The sequence below is a fragment of the Halichoerus grypus genome, chromosome 10, assembly GCF_964656455.1.
Source record: "Halichoerus grypus chromosome 10, mHalGry1.hap1.1, whole genome shotgun sequence".
Classification (NCBI taxonomy): domain Eukaryota; kingdom Metazoa; phylum Chordata; class Mammalia; order Carnivora; family Phocidae; genus Halichoerus; species Halichoerus grypus.
The window spans coordinates 57,423,406-57,439,002 of NC_135721.1; the positions used below are offsets into that span (position 1 = coordinate 57,423,406).

At 53.4% G+C, this 15,597-nt stretch overlaps 2 protein-coding genes across 14 annotated transcripts in view; both read right to left on the reverse strand.

Moving 5' to 3' along the window:
* Positions 1 to 296: 296 nt before the first annotated feature.
* OTX1 (orthodenticle homeobox 1) lies at positions 297 to 7,364 on the reverse strand. Of its 4 annotated transcripts, none has more exons than XM_036118326.2 (6): positions 7,226 to 7,364; positions 6,800 to 6,868; positions 5,846 to 6,031; positions 4,988 to 5,194; positions 3,862 to 4,013; positions 297 to 2,587 (listed from the first exon to the last, which is right to left on the reverse strand). In XM_036118326.2, exons 4-6 carry the CDS (start codon positions 5,082 to 5,084, stop codon positions 1,772 to 1,774), a joined length of 1,065 nt encoding a protein of 354 aa, XP_035974219.1. In that variant the 5' UTR covers positions 5,085 to 5,194; positions 5,846 to 6,031; positions 6,800 to 6,868; positions 7,226 to 7,364; the 3' UTR covers positions 297 to 1,771. The 4 variants fall into 4 exon arrangements, with proteins under 4 accessions (XP_035974219.1, XP_077912624.1, XP_035974154.1 ...); XM_078056498.1 differs by having other exon boundaries at positions 5,846 to 6,058; XM_036118261.2 differs by lacking the exon at positions 5,846 to 6,031.
* Positions 7,365 to 11,621: 4,257 nt separating this feature from the next.
* EHBP1 (EH domain binding protein 1) overlaps positions 11,622 to 15,597 on the reverse strand; it is a 416,635-nt gene continuing 412,659 nt past the window's right edge. For all 10 annotated transcript variants that reach the window (XM_078056492.1, XM_078056493.1, XM_078056491.1 and 7 more), the window contains 2 exons: positions 12,923 to 13,037; positions 11,622 to 12,706 (listed from right to left, as the gene is read on the reverse strand). In XM_078056492.1, the coding sequence (XP_077912618.1) occupies positions 12,616 to 12,706; positions 12,923 to 13,037 (206 nt within the window). In that variant the 3' untranslated portion in view covers positions 11,622 to 12,615. The remainder of the gene's footprint in view (positions 12,707 to 12,922; positions 13,038 to 15,597) is intronic.

Consider the following 15,597-nt stretch of genomic DNA (forward strand, 5'->3'; position numbering starts at 1 on the left):
AAAGGAATTGCTTCGGGAATTGAGTCCTGACACCTGTCTCTGTCCTGGATGGCGAGAGGGGATGCGGGGTCAAAACGCCTGGGGGAAGAGGCCAAGCTGACCGGGAGGGTAGGACACTCCCTCAGAGAACGTTCTCTGGAGACTCCTCTTGCCATGTCCTCCCTCCCTACCGTTTGGCCTCCTGCTTCACACAGGTCATTAACACGCGGGGGTATTAACGCGGGAGTTTCCCTCCTTTTAGGCTCCCCGAGACCAGGACCTGGGGCTGGAATCAGAAGAGCGACACTGACAAGCCGTTCATTAATTTGCATTTATTTTCGGGAAATAATGTAGATAAAGGGGGAGGAGGGGGACTGCCTTACATTTCAACAAGTAATTTGTGGTCTTCACATCGGACAAATCAAATTTACAAATTACTTTCCCACCTACTGGACGAAAAGGCCAAAGCCAAAATTCATACACAGGCGCGGGCTCTCCGCAGATTTCGGAGAATGAAGGTGCACTAAAAACTCACTAGACAAAACGGGGTTGTTAAAGAGAGAAGCCGACAGAGGAATTGTAACTGGGGTTTGGGGCCTGGATCGGTTTGTTTGTTTTTCCATAATGCCGCATTTTTATTTATTTTGTTTTCCTTTGTGATTGGTCTCTAAACCGGAACTGCGACTCTGTGCTTGGACCTGGTGAAGGGCTCAGTCCTACGTCCCCGCCCAGCCTAGCCCCCTCCCTCGTACCCTGACTTGGCTGTTTCCTCCACACTCTCGGACCCTCCCGACCCTCCGCGCCCAGCTTCCTGGAACCAAAAGGTTCTCTTTAATAAATACACAGAGGGAGAAGGTGTGAGAGGGCAGGTCAGCTTTGCAGCAACTGAAAAAATAAAAGCGCCATCGTTTAAGGAAGAGAGGAAGGGGGACAGAGGGAAAATATTTTTTGCTTTTGTTTTATATATATGTGTGTATATATATGTATATATATGCTGTATATATCTTAAAGTTCTAGTTCCTGGGCGCTAAGACGAGATATGTTCAGTTCAACCAACAGCAACTAAAAAGTTTAAGTGGTCCCTGGAACGGACCCGACTATGTACAGCATTCCCGCCGAGGCGGAAGCTTGAGCCAGTTCTACGCAGGGCGGGGCTGTGCGCGAGAGGCTAGGGGCGCGCTCCTCCCTCGGGCCTTGTCCCCGCGCACCCCGCTGGGGAGGAGAAAACGCCGGGAAGGTCTGGCCTGCAGGCGGGGAGCAGGGGCGAGGGCAGCTGAAGGAGCCGTAGTCTGCAAGCGAGAAACACTTAGTGGTTGTTTTGATTTGGGGTGGAGTGTGGGTGCACTCCAATGGGCAGGCACATGCCAGTTAGGGACTCCAGTGTCCAGAAAGAATAAATAAAAGTGTAGGTAGGGCTCAAACAGCGAGTCAGAGCAAAGAGCCTCCGAAGGCTGCAAGTGCATAATAACTGCCCAGAAAGACTGGAAGAGAGTGGCTTAGGAGTTCGTTAGGGGGTGAGGAGGAGAGCACACAGCTCTCCCCATATAGAACTTGCGGGCCAAGCCGAGGCACCGGTCCCCTCATCCAAGGGTTGGGCGGGTCTGCACATCCCCCAAACAAGGGCAGAAAGATGAGGGCGGCAGTGCAGGCAAAGGGCATCTTTTAGGGGCATGAAAATTCAGGTCTGCAGAAGCCGAGGCGAAGGCGGGCGGTGGCAGCAGCAGCAACAGGACGGGGACCACGGAGGGCGCAGGTAGTTGCGTTTCTTCTCCTCTTCCTTCCACTCCTGGGCTCACAAGACCTGGAACCGCCATGAGGCTTGGTCCTTATAGTCCAGACAGTCGGGCGAATTGAAGTTGAGTTTCCAAGCCGAGGAAGCAGCGGCGGCGCCAGGCTCCTTGTAATCCAAGCAGTCGGCAGAGTTGAAGGCGAGCCCCGAGCCGCCGTAGCCCTGGTGGTGGTGGTGGTGATGGTGGTGATGGTGGCCTGAGGACTGGCTCAACGGGTGGTGCGCATGCGGATGGTGGTGGTGGTGGCCGGCCATCGAGGAGGGTGCCATAGGGCTGAGCTGGTGCGGGTGGTGATGCGAGTGCATGGGCGCTAGATATGAGCTGCAGTCCACGCCGCCAAAGTAGGAAGAGGAGGGCGCGGGGTAGCCCTGCCCGTAGCTGCCGCCCTGGCTGTAGGACATGGGGTAAGAGGCTGCGGCCGAGGCGGCGCCTGCAACCGAGCGCTGCATGCATGATGCGTTGCTAGGCGCGGCCAACGGCTCGGGTACTGACACCGACGCGGGCGCTGAGCCCGGCGAGATGGAGGCCGGACTCCAGATGGATGAGGCAGCCGGCGTACTCAACGACGACGGGACTGCCACCGCCGGGTTCCCGGCCAGGCCTGCAGTCGCTGCCGCCGCTGGGTTGGCGGAGGCGCTGGAGCCCGAGCTGGAGGATGAGGCGGAGCTGGACACAGCGGGCGGCGTGAACTGGCCGCTGCTTTCCGAGCCCGAGCTCTCCCGCACGGGGGACGACTTCTTCTTGGCTGGGCGGCTCTTGGTCCCGCTCCCGCTCTGCTGCTGCTGGCGGCATTTGGCACGGCGGTTCTTGAACCAGACCTGTAGCGGGCCGAGTGGGGAAGAGGGTCTCAGGAGGTGGGGGGGGCGGGGCGAGCTGAGCTTGCTACTCCCCCGCCTCTTGTACCCACTACCCGGCCTAGGGTCTCTCATCCCTCTCCTACCGAGGCCTCCGCCCCTCCCCATCTCCGGCCAGGCCAGCCCACGTCCCAGTAGTCCCAGCTCCTCCACCCTCCCCCGTTCCTCTGACCAAAGATCCTCCTCTGGCAAAGCAGGGATGTGCAGCTCCCCACCCCCAGCGCGGCTCTGCCCTAGGGCGGAACATTTGCGTCTGTCCAGCCAGAAGTTCAGCCATCTCTAAACTGCTGCTGTTGGCTGCTTCCCAACAGCGTCGTGTATGTTTGGAGGCCCTGTATTCTATGACTAGAGCTGAGGAAACTGCGGAGAGGCACCAAGGAGACCGCAGAGAGCGGGACAGTCACCAAGTCCGAGGTGGGAGCCAGTCGGCCACAGAAGGCCCCCCCCCCCCCCCGTGGGCAAGGCGAGAATTTGAGTGGATGCAGAAGTAAGGTCAGGAGGCCGAACAGAGGCAGTACACTCGGGGGACTGGGGAAGGAAGCCTGAGCAGAATTTCGTTGGGCTTCTTGGCTCCAAGTGGGGAACCAAATGGGGCAAAGTTCTCAACATTCCAGGTTCTTTCTCGGACCTCGGAAAGAAGACGATGATAAAAGGCCCTTCAGGAGAGTTCTGAGTTATAATCCAAACAGTATTTTTATCGCAAAAACCAGAAACAGCAAAGCCGGTAGCCGGGTTTTGCGTTCAGCATCCTCTCTGGGCAAAGGAAGAGTCTAATCACACCGGCGCCACCCACAGAGTGCACTCCGACAGGGTACCAGGCTCTGGCCAAGCTCCACTCTTCCATTCCCAGGATCCCCCGGATGCAAGGCAAGAGCGGGGGCAGATTTCAAGACCCCGAAGGAAACTGCCAAATCCTGGAATGGCCGAAGAAGCAGGGGCAAGCATCAGGCCCTCTAGGCACTTTACTTTTGGGAGCCTCGCTTGCCCTCCCGAATAGGATTTTTAGGATAAAAGGACTTTCAATACCGAAGGCGCCCTGGGACCAAGGGGCCGAATCCAGGGCTCTAAGCTAGTTACTTTAACTTTGCTCCTTTCCCAGGCCCGGGCTGAGCGCTAGGGGGAGTCTGAGAGGGGCTGCCCAGTCTGCAGGTCCGCCCCACACCACACCACCCTTCCCAGGCCCTCTCCAACCAACCCCAGGGCCCCTACCCTGGCCCCGGAGCCCTGGGCACGCGCACCTGGACTCTGGACTCCGGCAGGTTGATCTTGAGCGCCACCTCCTCGCGCATGAAGATGTCAGGGTAGCGAGTCTTGGCAAAGAGCGCCTCGAGCACGTCCAGCTGCGAGCGTGTAAAGGTGGTGCGCTCCCGCCGCTGCTTCCGCGGGGTGGCTGAGGGGACACGCGGGGGCGCCTCGGGTCAGCGGTGGCCACGCGGACCCACGCTAGAGGACGCAGACAGGCCCCTGGCGGGCCCTGCGCGAGGCCGTTGCAAAAGAAAGCCGAGTTCCAAGCGAAAGAAAACCCCCGGAAGGCCGAGCCTGAGAGGCCACAGGTGGGAGAAAGTGCATGTGTGCAACTGGGAACCAGTGTCTTCAAGACTCTAGAGTTGCCCCCTTCCCTGCCTCTCGGAGGTTAAGAAAGGAGAAGAAGTTATACAATCTCCCTTCTTTCACCACCTCCCCCCCCCAACACATCCCCTGGCTGGAGGATGGGGAAGGGGTGCGCAGAAACACCACCTGGAAAACACTTTCCGAGGGAATAAATGGAGGTGAAGGAGTGGGAGCTAGGAAAAAAAAAAAAAAACCGGTATTCAGCTCAAGCCTTCCACATCCGCAGTGCAAAAGTTGGTGCAGACCGCCGACGTATAGGACAATTTAATTAGGGAGGAAGAATCCCTCTTCTCCATCTCAGCCAGTCATTTCCCATAAGGAAGTCTTGGCCCTTCCTGTCAGGGCCTAGAGAGTGTCCAGATTTCCTCATTCAGTATTGGGGGGGAAAGGAATAGACACACACAAAGACACACACACACACACACACACACACACACACACACACACACACCAAAAACGCCACCCATGAGAAACGAATCCGTGGGTCAGTGTGTCTTGTGCCGCTGGTGGGACCACAATGAGAGACAGGCTGCCCGTGTGGTCAGGCTGGGAGGGCATACCTTGCACCACATCACTGGCCTGGCCCACCTCACCCACCAGCGGCTGTCCTGTGAGCCTGCAACATGCGGTGCATTGTAGGCAGACTAGCCAACCGGCTCCCTGGGCCTGCTCAGCCACAAAGTGTGTGCTCAAACTCGAGAGTCTGGGGGTCCCCAAGATTTGCAGGGGCTGGGGTCGGGGATCGGTGCTCACCCGGGTAGCCCACGGAAGGATGCAGGAGGTCCATGGCTGGCCCGGCCAGGCCCAGCCCGTTCATGCCATATGGGGGTTGTTTGAGGTAAGACATCATGCTAACAGCCGGGTGGAGGCGCCCGGAGGGATCCAGGGGGCCTGGGCCAGGCGCAGTGCGGGGCTCCCACTGCGCAGTTCTTCAAGCTCTGTTGCGTCTTGGGGCCCAGCCTATGGAGACAGGAGACACACGGAAACAGTGATTGGGAGCCATTTCGGCTACCTGGTCTCGGCGGAGGCAAGGAGCCTCGGGATGGGGAGGGGACGCAGGCTTATGGAACTTCGCAGGGCGGTCAACTCGGCTCTACAAGGCCTTAGCCCAAAGACCGCAGCTTCTTTGAAAAGTAAGCTTTTCTGGATCGTCATCGCCTCTTTTCAGGCTTGGAATGGGTAAAAGACACTCGTAGGGCGTCACTAGGAGTGAGGAGAGATTAAAAAGCAGGGCCAAGCTGGAAAGGTGAGAGCCTGAAACAACGCAGAGTGTACAAGGTCCCAAGTCTAGGCAAAATTCTGGTCCGGTAGGAGCCGGCCTCAATAATACTGCAAAAGCAAACGTTTACTCGGCGCCAGTGAGGCAGGCTGTCCAGGGCATAAGGGGTTGTTTCGTTTTGTTTTTGAAAGCGGGACGAAAAGGTAGAGACTCCGGAGAGCTAAGGTGAGGCACTGCAGGGGGGGCTAGCAGCACCTGGGCCTCTCTGGGACGCATTGCCCACTTAGGAGAGTAGATTCCTTCCAAGGTCTCCGCCACTGGGTCTGGGCCCCAGAGCCCACAGCCACCCCTCCAGTTAACTCTCACTGCCCAGCCGCTGAAAGATTGCTCACCGGGAATCCCACCACACCTGAACCGCAGTTACAGGCCCAGGACCCGCAGAGGCGGCCAGAAGACGCAGAAGGGGCCTCGGTAGAGGTGGCGGCTCTAAGACGCGGCGGGAGGTCAGGGGCGCCTCGCCACGGCCGCAGGCCCTTCTTCGCGAACGCGAGCGGGTCCTTCTTTCTGCCGGGTCCTGGCTGCGGACAATGTCGTCCCGGCGGAGGCTGAAAGGTGACCCGCCCAGCGCCCCAAAGGGTCTCACAGATTTGGGAGGCCTGAGTGCAGAGTTCCGTGTGCGCCCCGCCTATCCTTCTAGATGAACCCACAGCCCCAGGGCCCTATCGAGACTAGACAACTAGGCCTCGGCAGCGTAGCTCGCGCTGACCCGGACTGGAAGGTCGAAGCCTCGCTTCCCCGGTTGCCTCCAACCTGAGGCGCTATTCCCAGGGGTAGGAAGTGGAGCTGGGGGGAGTGCGGCTGGGGCCCCAGGGGACCTGTCGCTTCACCCCGCGTCGCGGGAATTCAAAGCAGGCCCAGGCTAGGGAGTTCAGGGAGAGCAGTTAGAACTAAAGAAGTCTTCCGCTCCTATCCTCCAGGACCCAGGGTCTGGTCTGGGGGAACACAGTTTGCAGGGAAGGGGACGAAAGGGAAACAGCCGGGGCTCTGGGGCCGAAAGAGAACTGGACGTCAAGCCGTGGCGCCTCTGCCAGGCTGCAGCGTGAGTTTTCAAAGACTTTCTTCAAACTTAGCACTTCGGCTCGGTGACTTCGGAGGAGGCGGGGGAGGGGGCGCGGGGCCCAAGCAGATATCTGGGGTCTTCCGCGCACCAAGAGGGGAGCGAGGCCGCCCCCCAGCCCCGCCCACCTGCCGGGGACCTGGGAAGCGGGGACCCGTTTGAGGAAGGGGAGTTAAGAACGACCAACGCGCTCCCGGAGTCCAGGGCGGCCCCACGGCTTTCTCCTTACCTGCCCTCAGCTGCCGGGGCCGCTCACCATCTACCTCGCGCCCTCACACAGACCCGCGGGACAGCCAACCTGCAAAACAGAGCGGCACAGGAATTACTCGCCGGGCCGGACGGTTGGTGTAGGATCCCCGGATTTCTTTCTTTGCCCAACTTCCCTCCTTCCTTCTCTTTCTTTCCAGTGGCTTTGTGCGTGTCCCTCCAGGTTTCACTTTATTGCACACTTTGTTTGCAAAGCCATACGCGTTCCCGAGACACTACCTCGCCCGGGACCGCGCCAAGGGGCCGCAAGGGTTGGGTGGGGGCGAAAGGGGCAGAGTGGGGAGGTGGCTCCCGGTTGCAGCTGCATTCCCGATACAACGTGGAGGCGGTGGGGGCTAGGGAAGTCCTGCAGAGGCACTTTGCAAACTAAATAAATCAAGCGATTTACCTTGTCGGAGTGGCTTGTCTTGCCGGGTTGTTTAGGTGATTGGAAATGTAGCCTGATGAAGATTGATCACCTTTCTACTGCCCTCCCCGGGTATGTGAACGCGAGGTGAGTGCGTAACGGGGCTATGCTGCCAATCCCCGGCCCCGCGCGGGCTGAGTGACAGGGAGCCGGGCAATGGCAGCACGAGCCGGGGGTTACCTCCGCGCGCCCCCGCCCTCCTCCACCCCCTGCACCCCGCCCTCACCGCCCGCCCGCCCCGCCCTGGTCGCGCGCTAACTCCAGGGCTTGGCTGACAAACGCCGCGCAGAGAGAGGCGAAGACAGCGAACCCTGCGCCAGAGCCCCGTCCGCAGAGGGGGACGCCGGTCCCGAGGCCGCCCCGAGGTCCCCGCCCTTCCCTCGCCCTTTCGGCGCCCGTGAGGGAGTGGCAGAGAGGAGACGAGGTGCTGGAGAACCGGTTCCCTCGCTCTCCCGCGCGCCACTCGGCTCAGCGGCCCGGCTGTGGGCTCGAGGACTTCGGAGCCGCGGGCTGGAGTGGAGGGGGCCCCCGGCCCCTCTCTCGGCGCCGCGGCCCCAGCGTCTTCTTTCACCGCGCCACCACCTGCAGACGGACGCCGCGGGCGGCTCGTGCTGGCACAGGCTACTTTGTCGAGCGCAGGAGCAGCTCTGGGTGCGCAGATTCCCGCCTCGGCGCCTCGGGACTCCCGCGCCCGGGAACGGCACCCGCTGGGGAGGCACCGCCACTTACCTGCTCCTCGGCGTCTCCTGGGGTTCACCGTCCCCACGAAGGGTGTTTGCAAATCTTAAACGCTTCTTCTCAAATGTTGGAGCTCAGCGTCTCCTATCCCTTACACACACACACACTCTACTTCTGAATCGAAAGATTTTAATAGGAAACTTTCTTTTTCACACTCAGTCTCTGTCTCCTTCCCGGTCTCCTTCTACCAGGGACAATCTGGCGGAAAACGTGGCCACAGACCCCTGCCCTCAATTTCTTTCTCACACACCGCAGAAGGAGCCTTCTTGGGGCTATTTCCCCGGATTGTTCGTACTGGCGAAGCCCATTTCCCAGCCGAACAAACTTCTCAAACCCGTGTACCTGGTGGACTTTTCAGAGCGCCAAAAAAAAAAAAAAGTGTTTCGCCCCAACCCTGAGCAAGGCGATTCTTGTAAGTGGCACCTCTTTCTGAATATTAGGCACCACTTTACTCCCTTTCGAGGAATTCCTACCCCTTTTTCCTAATCCCCCCTCCCCTCCATCCCAACAGGCGGAGTGAAAAGTTTGAACAGGAGTAAGTGTGAGGGCGAGTCGAGGAGCCGCCAGGCGCAGCGCGGTGGGGAGCGCCAGCGCAGCCGGGGCCGCGAGGTCGGGCACCGAGAGCGGACTGGGCTCTGGGCGAGGAGGAGGAGGAGAAGGAAGGGGGAGCCCGCTGAGTGAAAAGGGGCCGCGGCCGCCGCTCATCAAAGTGCTTCCCCCTCCCCCAAGCGACACTTTCCTTTGGAGTCCGAATAAAATACGGTAACAGAATATGATGGAGGGCACACTGTTTCCTTAACTGCTTCTCAAAGGACCCGGGAGATCTTCTTAGGACCTTTAATAAGGCTTTGGTCGGTTCTTTTGTTGATCTCTCAAAATCAACTCCTTCTAATTGAAGTTGGAGCTGAAAGCGAGCTAATGTTCAAAGAAAGTGGCCGCCAGACCAACGAAATTACATTTTTTTTTTTTTTTTGGACGATGAGGGAACATCTAATCAAAGGGGCAAAGGAGGAGGGGTGGGAGTGGGGGAGTATGAAGGAGAAAAGGAGGTTTTACAAGATCCTTCTCTGGTTCACAAAAGTCAGCGACACGGGCGCTTCTCTCCAGAACAAAGACACCGCAGCCCATTCACAAAAGGGAAAGAAAGACAGAGAGAGAGAGAGAGAGAGAGAGAGAAAACAATAAAAGAACGAGAGAAAAGGAAAAACATGAGAAAGAAAAAGCTTTAACAGGAAAAGAAACTGCGCAGAGCGCAGCGCTGACCCGGGCGGGGACACAACTTAGGCTCTCGCAGGCCCCCGCGGGGAGTAGCCCGCGAGGCCCGCGGTTCGGAGCCCCTGCGACGGTGCAGAGGTTTAAAGAAAGAAATGAAATACACCCCGCCTCCAGTTCTGGGGAAAGGCGCGGGCAGGAGGGCACTAGTTTTGGGGGGAAGACTGTGCGGGCGCCCCGGGGTGCGCTGCGGCCGCGTATGCGTCCCCAGCCCGCGCAGCCCAGCCCAGGCCTGCGCGCTCTGTGCCTGCGTATAGCCCTCTGCAGCCGGGGTGCACGCCCTAGTCCCAGCCCCGCCACTTCTCGCACTCTTGCTTGCTCCGGGCCCTGTTTCGCCTGCAGCTGCAGCGCCCGGCCGAGGTCCCGCGCCGCGAGGTGGGGCGGCTGTGCGCGCTGGAATGTGCTCAGGCGGTCCCCAGGGCCCGCCACACGGGAGTCCGGCGCTCTCGCTTCCAGATGCTGCCACGGTCTCGGGGAAGTTGGGAGGTATCAAGTAGCACAGTTTTTTTTTCCCTTCTGAGAGTATTTATCTAATCCCAAATTGCAGGCGAATTTTCTTAATGCTCAACCCATAAAACCCGGGGATTAAGAAAAGAAAGAGAGGGAGAGGGAGGAGTGTAGAGAGGAAGAGAGACTGAGATGAAAGTTTCTTGTACGCGGCGTGGAGGACTGAGGAGGCCGTCGCTAGGCAAATGTCCAGGTGGGAAACGCTGGGCCAGAAGCCGCGACCGTTCCAGCAACGGCCGAAGGGCGGGGAGGAAGAAGAGGGGGCATCACCGAGGGAGAGCACGTCCACCCAGCTCCAGGCCCCCGGGCCGGGGAGGGGGCGTGGGAGCTGGGCCCTGGGACCCGGATCCAGCACCCAGGTGACCTCGAGGCCGGGCCGGACTCTGGGGGACACTTGGGACAGGGGGAGGGGTTTGGCGTCAGGGTCGTGGGATCCTGGCCAGGGGCGGAAGTTCTGCACCGGCCCGCGGGCCGTGCCCAAACCAGCCGGCTGCCAACGCTCCTCCTCCTCAGCGACCCCTGAGCCCACAGTTTCTTTTCCCCGCAGCGCGGGCTTTCTGGTTCCGGGCCTCTCGGCATTCTGGCTTGCGCCTGCGCTCGGCCGGCAGCCTCTGGGCACAACGCGACGAAATGGGGACGCGGCGCCTTCGCCGCGGGCCTGACCCCACTAGTCTCGGGGGTCCGCGCTCCGCCGCCGCTGCGGGGCGTGCGGGCGCCACAGAGCAGCCCAAATGGAAACCCCGCGAGGCTCGGGACTGGGGCAGGGGGGACAGCAAGTGTGGGGCTAGGGAAGGTTCGTCACTTGACAGGTCGGGAGCGGCATGGGGAGCCGCCTCTCCGCGAGGCTCCTCGGGAGGGAGGGTTCCCCGAATCCAGCGTAAATGGGATGGTGATGCTGGCCGCCCAAGCCCCAGGCAGCTTGGGGCTGGTGATTTCGTCCGCCTGCTTCCCTGGGGTTAGAGTCGGGTTCTGAGAGCTTCCCCCAGAGAGCGGCAGCCAGCTCCGCTCCCCTGCTTGAATAAAGAGGACAAATACTCAATTTCATTTAGTTCTGATAACTTTTCAGTAACTTCTTAAAATCCTTTTCATGAAGAAATCTACCGTAGCAAGTTCTATCATTTTGAAAGACTGGCAGTTGAAGGCGGCTGCGTACTTTTGGAACGGAATTTGTGTGTGTGTGTGTGTGTAGATTGGTGTGTATATGTACATGTATGTGTGTATATGTTTATGTGTGATCTAGGCTAAAGTATAAACGCTAGTGGACTGTTCTGTCTCTAAGACTTGTTGAACGAGCTTTCTTTGTTTTGGACACCTCTGTAGAGGAGTGATGGCAACTACTATAAAATCGCCAGTTTTTTTCTATAGGCTAGAACTTCTTATTAAAAGTTCTCTTTCCTTCATCTCATACACACACACCTGCATACATTTACCCTCCCCGCCAACAATAACCTTCTTCCTTTCACTTCAGCACCTACAGACTTGCGGGTTATCAGAAATCATAATTTTTCCTCATGAGTGCAACATTAACAATCGAAAATAACGTGGAAAATTCATCAAGATATTAGCATTTTTCAATGCTGTGGAATCACAAATTTCCTCAAATCTTTAACAACAGAGATGACCCTTTACAAAAGATGATAGTTTACACTGCTTATGAAAATATGACTAATTGCTTTTCAGTTCGCATTCGTGTGTCAGCAGGGCCCCTTTGGGATGGTATAAACTTACTCAGCTCCAAATACAGCCTAGTATGCTGCTCTGCATTCAAGAGGACCATTTTTTTCCACGTGAAAAGTCTTATGGATACAGGAACTTCTCAAACCAGTGTCAAGTTTTCATTGTAAGGAAATAGCAGCAGTGGTTAAGGTAAGAAAGTTTCTGCTTTTATTGAAAATTTATATATGACTCGGTATTGTAATAAATAAACAGATAACCATTTTCACAAAAAAAATGACAGTGCTATGCTAGAGAAGAAAATATTAATTGGGGGATTTACTCATAGTGGCAAGACAGACTTTTATCGATACATAATAAATATTAACAGCATTCTTGAGCCAATGTTTAGACCCAACAAAATGTAGGAACCAAGCTAGATGTAATAAATAATTATCCAGAAAAAAAGATGGCGCATTCTCAGATGATAAGACCGTCTTTGTAAACTGATGCATGTCAATTAGTCCCATCCTCACAGCTCACCTTCAAATCACAGGACTGTCTCAGGCTACATTAAAGGGCCATACTCTAAGGAAAACAGAGGACAGGAACTCTATTATCCTTACAGTGAAATGCAAAACAACTGCAGAAAATCCCACTGGTAAATAGAACACAGTTTAATAAGTAGATTGAATATGCTCTAACTATAAAATTTAGGTAACAGAGTCAAGTGTTACATATGGCAGGACTGGAATAATCATTCATGACATTTTTCTTATCCCCCACTTACCCCCCTCCCACCATTATGCTATTAACAACAACAACAACAACAATAACAACAAAAATGTTCCAAATTTTTCTCCCATCAAAAACTGAGGGAAAATAATGAGGGAAGGGTTTGCTTTTCTTTCTTCTTTGAGCACTCTCTTGAACACTCAATACCAATCACTCACAAGGTGTCTGTGCAAATTTATTTCACATGATTTCAAGGAAATGATTAACTCACACACACAAAAAAATATCCTTAAACAAAGCTCTTTTGGAGTTCTATTATCTGGAAAGGAAGGAGGAAAAGGGGTGGTGGTGGTAAAGAAGTACAATCCAGCCCCCCAAAATGTTAAAAGTTTTACATCAACAACGAGTCTGACATTTTCTGGTCTGGGAACCCAAGACTAAAATGTTGGGAGATTCTGGTCCGGCTGCTATTGAAGAACACATTTCTCTTCTTTCTTGGCCATCTTGCCTTTGTTTTGTTCCAGAGTTCGCTCCAAATGCTCATCTTCTTCTTCAGCCCTGGAAGTCAAACAGGAAACAAATTTATTTTTCTCCGGGAGGGCAAAGCCGCACTCTCCTCTCACTTCGCAATCCGAGCCCCAGCGGGAATGAGACTCCTGGGGCCAGCGGGGCCTGCCCCGGCCCACCCGAGACCTCCGGACTGAACTTTCCGAAAACTTCATGGCCCCTCAGCTGGCGGCGGAGACTCGACCCCCGACCCCACCGCCCACTCACTGCTTCTCCTGCGCGTCCAGGTCCCTGACGAGCGCGTCGCGCTTGTTCACCAGGGCCACCAGCTCATCCAGCAGGAGTTGCTCGCGTCGCTTCTGGGCCTCGGTCTTCTGCCAGTCTGCAGAGGACGGGAGGCTCGTTACCCACCCGCAGAGCCTCGGCACACCCTCCCCCCCTTCCCGCCTTTTCCAATTTCCTTGTATCTCTCCGCAAACCATGTTAGAGAGCCACTAGATAGTGTTTTATGGGGAGTTTGCCGTCGTGATGAGGATTTCACCCTAAAACCCAACTTCCTAAATCTTTCCCGCAGATGGAGATGGCTACCGCTGAGCTGGAACCTGCAAAAGAGACCAGGTGTGAGCGGGTGGCCAGCCGGAGGTGCGCACCTGATTTCACCAAAGTGGGGGGGAGGGGAGTTGGAGGCCCAGAAAAGATCGGCCGGAGGGTTGGTGGTGGGGGAAGTGGGCAAATGAGGGGGCGGGAAGCAGAGATAGGCGATAAAAATCAGTCTGAAAAGGCTAGAGAATCTGCTTGAGAACCTATCCTCCTCCCCCACCCCCATGCTCACCCCATACAGCCCATTCTTCGCTAATTTCCTCTTCGCTCTATTTTAGCAGTTGGATGTATCTCACACTGGGCGCCATATGCTTCACAATAACTTTAAAAGTAGTGAATCGGCTAATTAGCATTTTTCTTTGAAGTAAAAAATAAATTTGCTCTGCAATATTACACTGCAGCTCTCGATCGCATCACAGCCAGTTTTCTTTTGGAGAGGTTTGCTGGGTGGTTTAAAATCAAAGCACTTCTGCAAAGGAAAAATTACATACTTCTTTTTGAAACCCCACGTTAAAGGTTGGAAAATCCGATGGGCAATGCTCTTTCCATGCGTAGGGGCAGGTTTTTTGAAGGTTTTAGGACCCAATAATATATTTGCTAATCTTCGCTGGTCTGATAATTTCCTTAAGATGAGCAGCAGTTTCGTTTAATAAAAACAGGACCAAATCGAACATTTAAAGCACTTTTAAAACCAAAGCCAACTGCTCTCTGGCCAGACTGTAAGGGCTTGTAGCTGTCAATCAACCCCCAGTCTACCCCGCCTCCCTCATTAGGAAGGTAAACAATGAAAAGAAGAAGTAGATGATGAGGCAGATAGCAGAACAAATGAGGACCTAGAGGGAAACAGGACACCAGCTTTAAAAAAAAAAAAAAAAAAAAATCCAGGGCCACTGACTCATGCAGCCCCCTCCCCCAGCAAATGCACTTTCCAAAAAACAGAGAGGAGTGCAATCCTTTCGGGTTTCTCTCTTCTCTCTCCATTGCCCTGGGCAATCATGTTAAAACTCACATGGCTGGTGCTTATTCAGATAAACCTAACAATGCACACCGCTGGTTACCATGTGAATCTTCACAAACCACACAAGAATGTGCTGGTTCAAATCCCCCCGACCCCCTCCAAAGCAAAATTTATTCAAGACAGCAAACTGCTCAGCAGCTTTATGAAAGCAAATGGTGCTAGAGGGAATTCTATCTTGTATTTACAAATTAAAAATTAGATGCATCATCATGCAATAAAGGTTAAAATAGCAGCAAAAAGCTAGAATGGTTTATTCAATTTTATCACTATTCCTTTCTTTATAAGCTCAAATACATACATACATATATATGAAACATGCCATGTGTTAATTAGCCACATTTGATACAAAACTCACAAAATTAGTACATTAAATAACTGGTCACATTACATTCCTATAAAAAAAGAAGTGAAATATTCTATAGCATGAGAAGGAGTAAAGAAACTATTACTATGTAAAGTTTTTTTCTGAATATAAGAATTTAAAAAAATAATAAAACAGCAATATTGAAGAAAAGCCACATCTATCACAATTTTGTTCTTTGGATTTAAATGCAACTGTGCTCAGGAAAGCTAGACAATTTTCTAATTTGGTTCTTGTTCTTAATCAGTCTTATTCTACACAGCAGCAAAATTAATAGACACTCCAGTTGGAAGGATCTTTAAGGTCATCTAGTCTAATTTCAGGTAACTGTAGTTCTAGAAATATTAACTCAGAGAAAAACCTGCTAAATTTGTAAAAGATTTGTAACTAAATTTTATAATTAGTAAGACTACCAATTTTGATGAATATTAATTTTTCCACTTTTAACCTCAAGAAATCATTCAGATTATAAGCTTTTAATTATTTACTTCCAAAACATTTTGATAAGAGCTTCACAACTGGGAAATAAATTTCCTCCACCATACACTTAAAAAATACAATTAAATGGAAAATTACAAAATTTTCTAAAACCAAGAAAAAAATAAATTTTAACAAAGGACATATAATTTTCTTAATTAAATTGTTCCTTCTCTGTACTTGACCAGTCACTTTTAAGGCTTTAATTAATAATTAGAAATATCAAGATAAATAAGGCTTTAACAATATGGATGAGAGAAAACTTTTATTTTTTAACCCCTGAAGTATTGAATAATTTAAAAAATCATAACTTTTTCCTAGCTCAATACTGACATTTTCTGTAACTGTAACAAAAACATTTTTAAGGTTATGAATATTTAGGTTATTTTCATCATTTCACAGTCAAATTTAACTGACAGTAGAATTTAAAATGTTACAGCATAAATTTAAGGATTTTTCATATTAAATTTGTCATTGCTATGTTAA

Excerpts from the sequence above, each read along its gene's own strand:
- OTX1 (XM_036118261.2), bottom strand. The coding sequence starts at position 5,084 with ATGATGTCTTACCTCAAACAACCCCCATATGGCATGAACGGGCTGGGC. Across the intron at positions 4,014-4,987 it reads TCCTTCCGTGGGCTACCCGG|CCACCCCGCGGAAGCAGCGG; the intron begins GTGAGCACCGAT and ends GTGTCCCCTCAG. Across the intron at positions 2,588-3,861 it reads TGCCGGAGTCCAGAGTCCAG|GTCTGGTTCAAGAACCGCCG; the intron begins GTGCGCGTGCCC and ends GGCCCGCTACAG.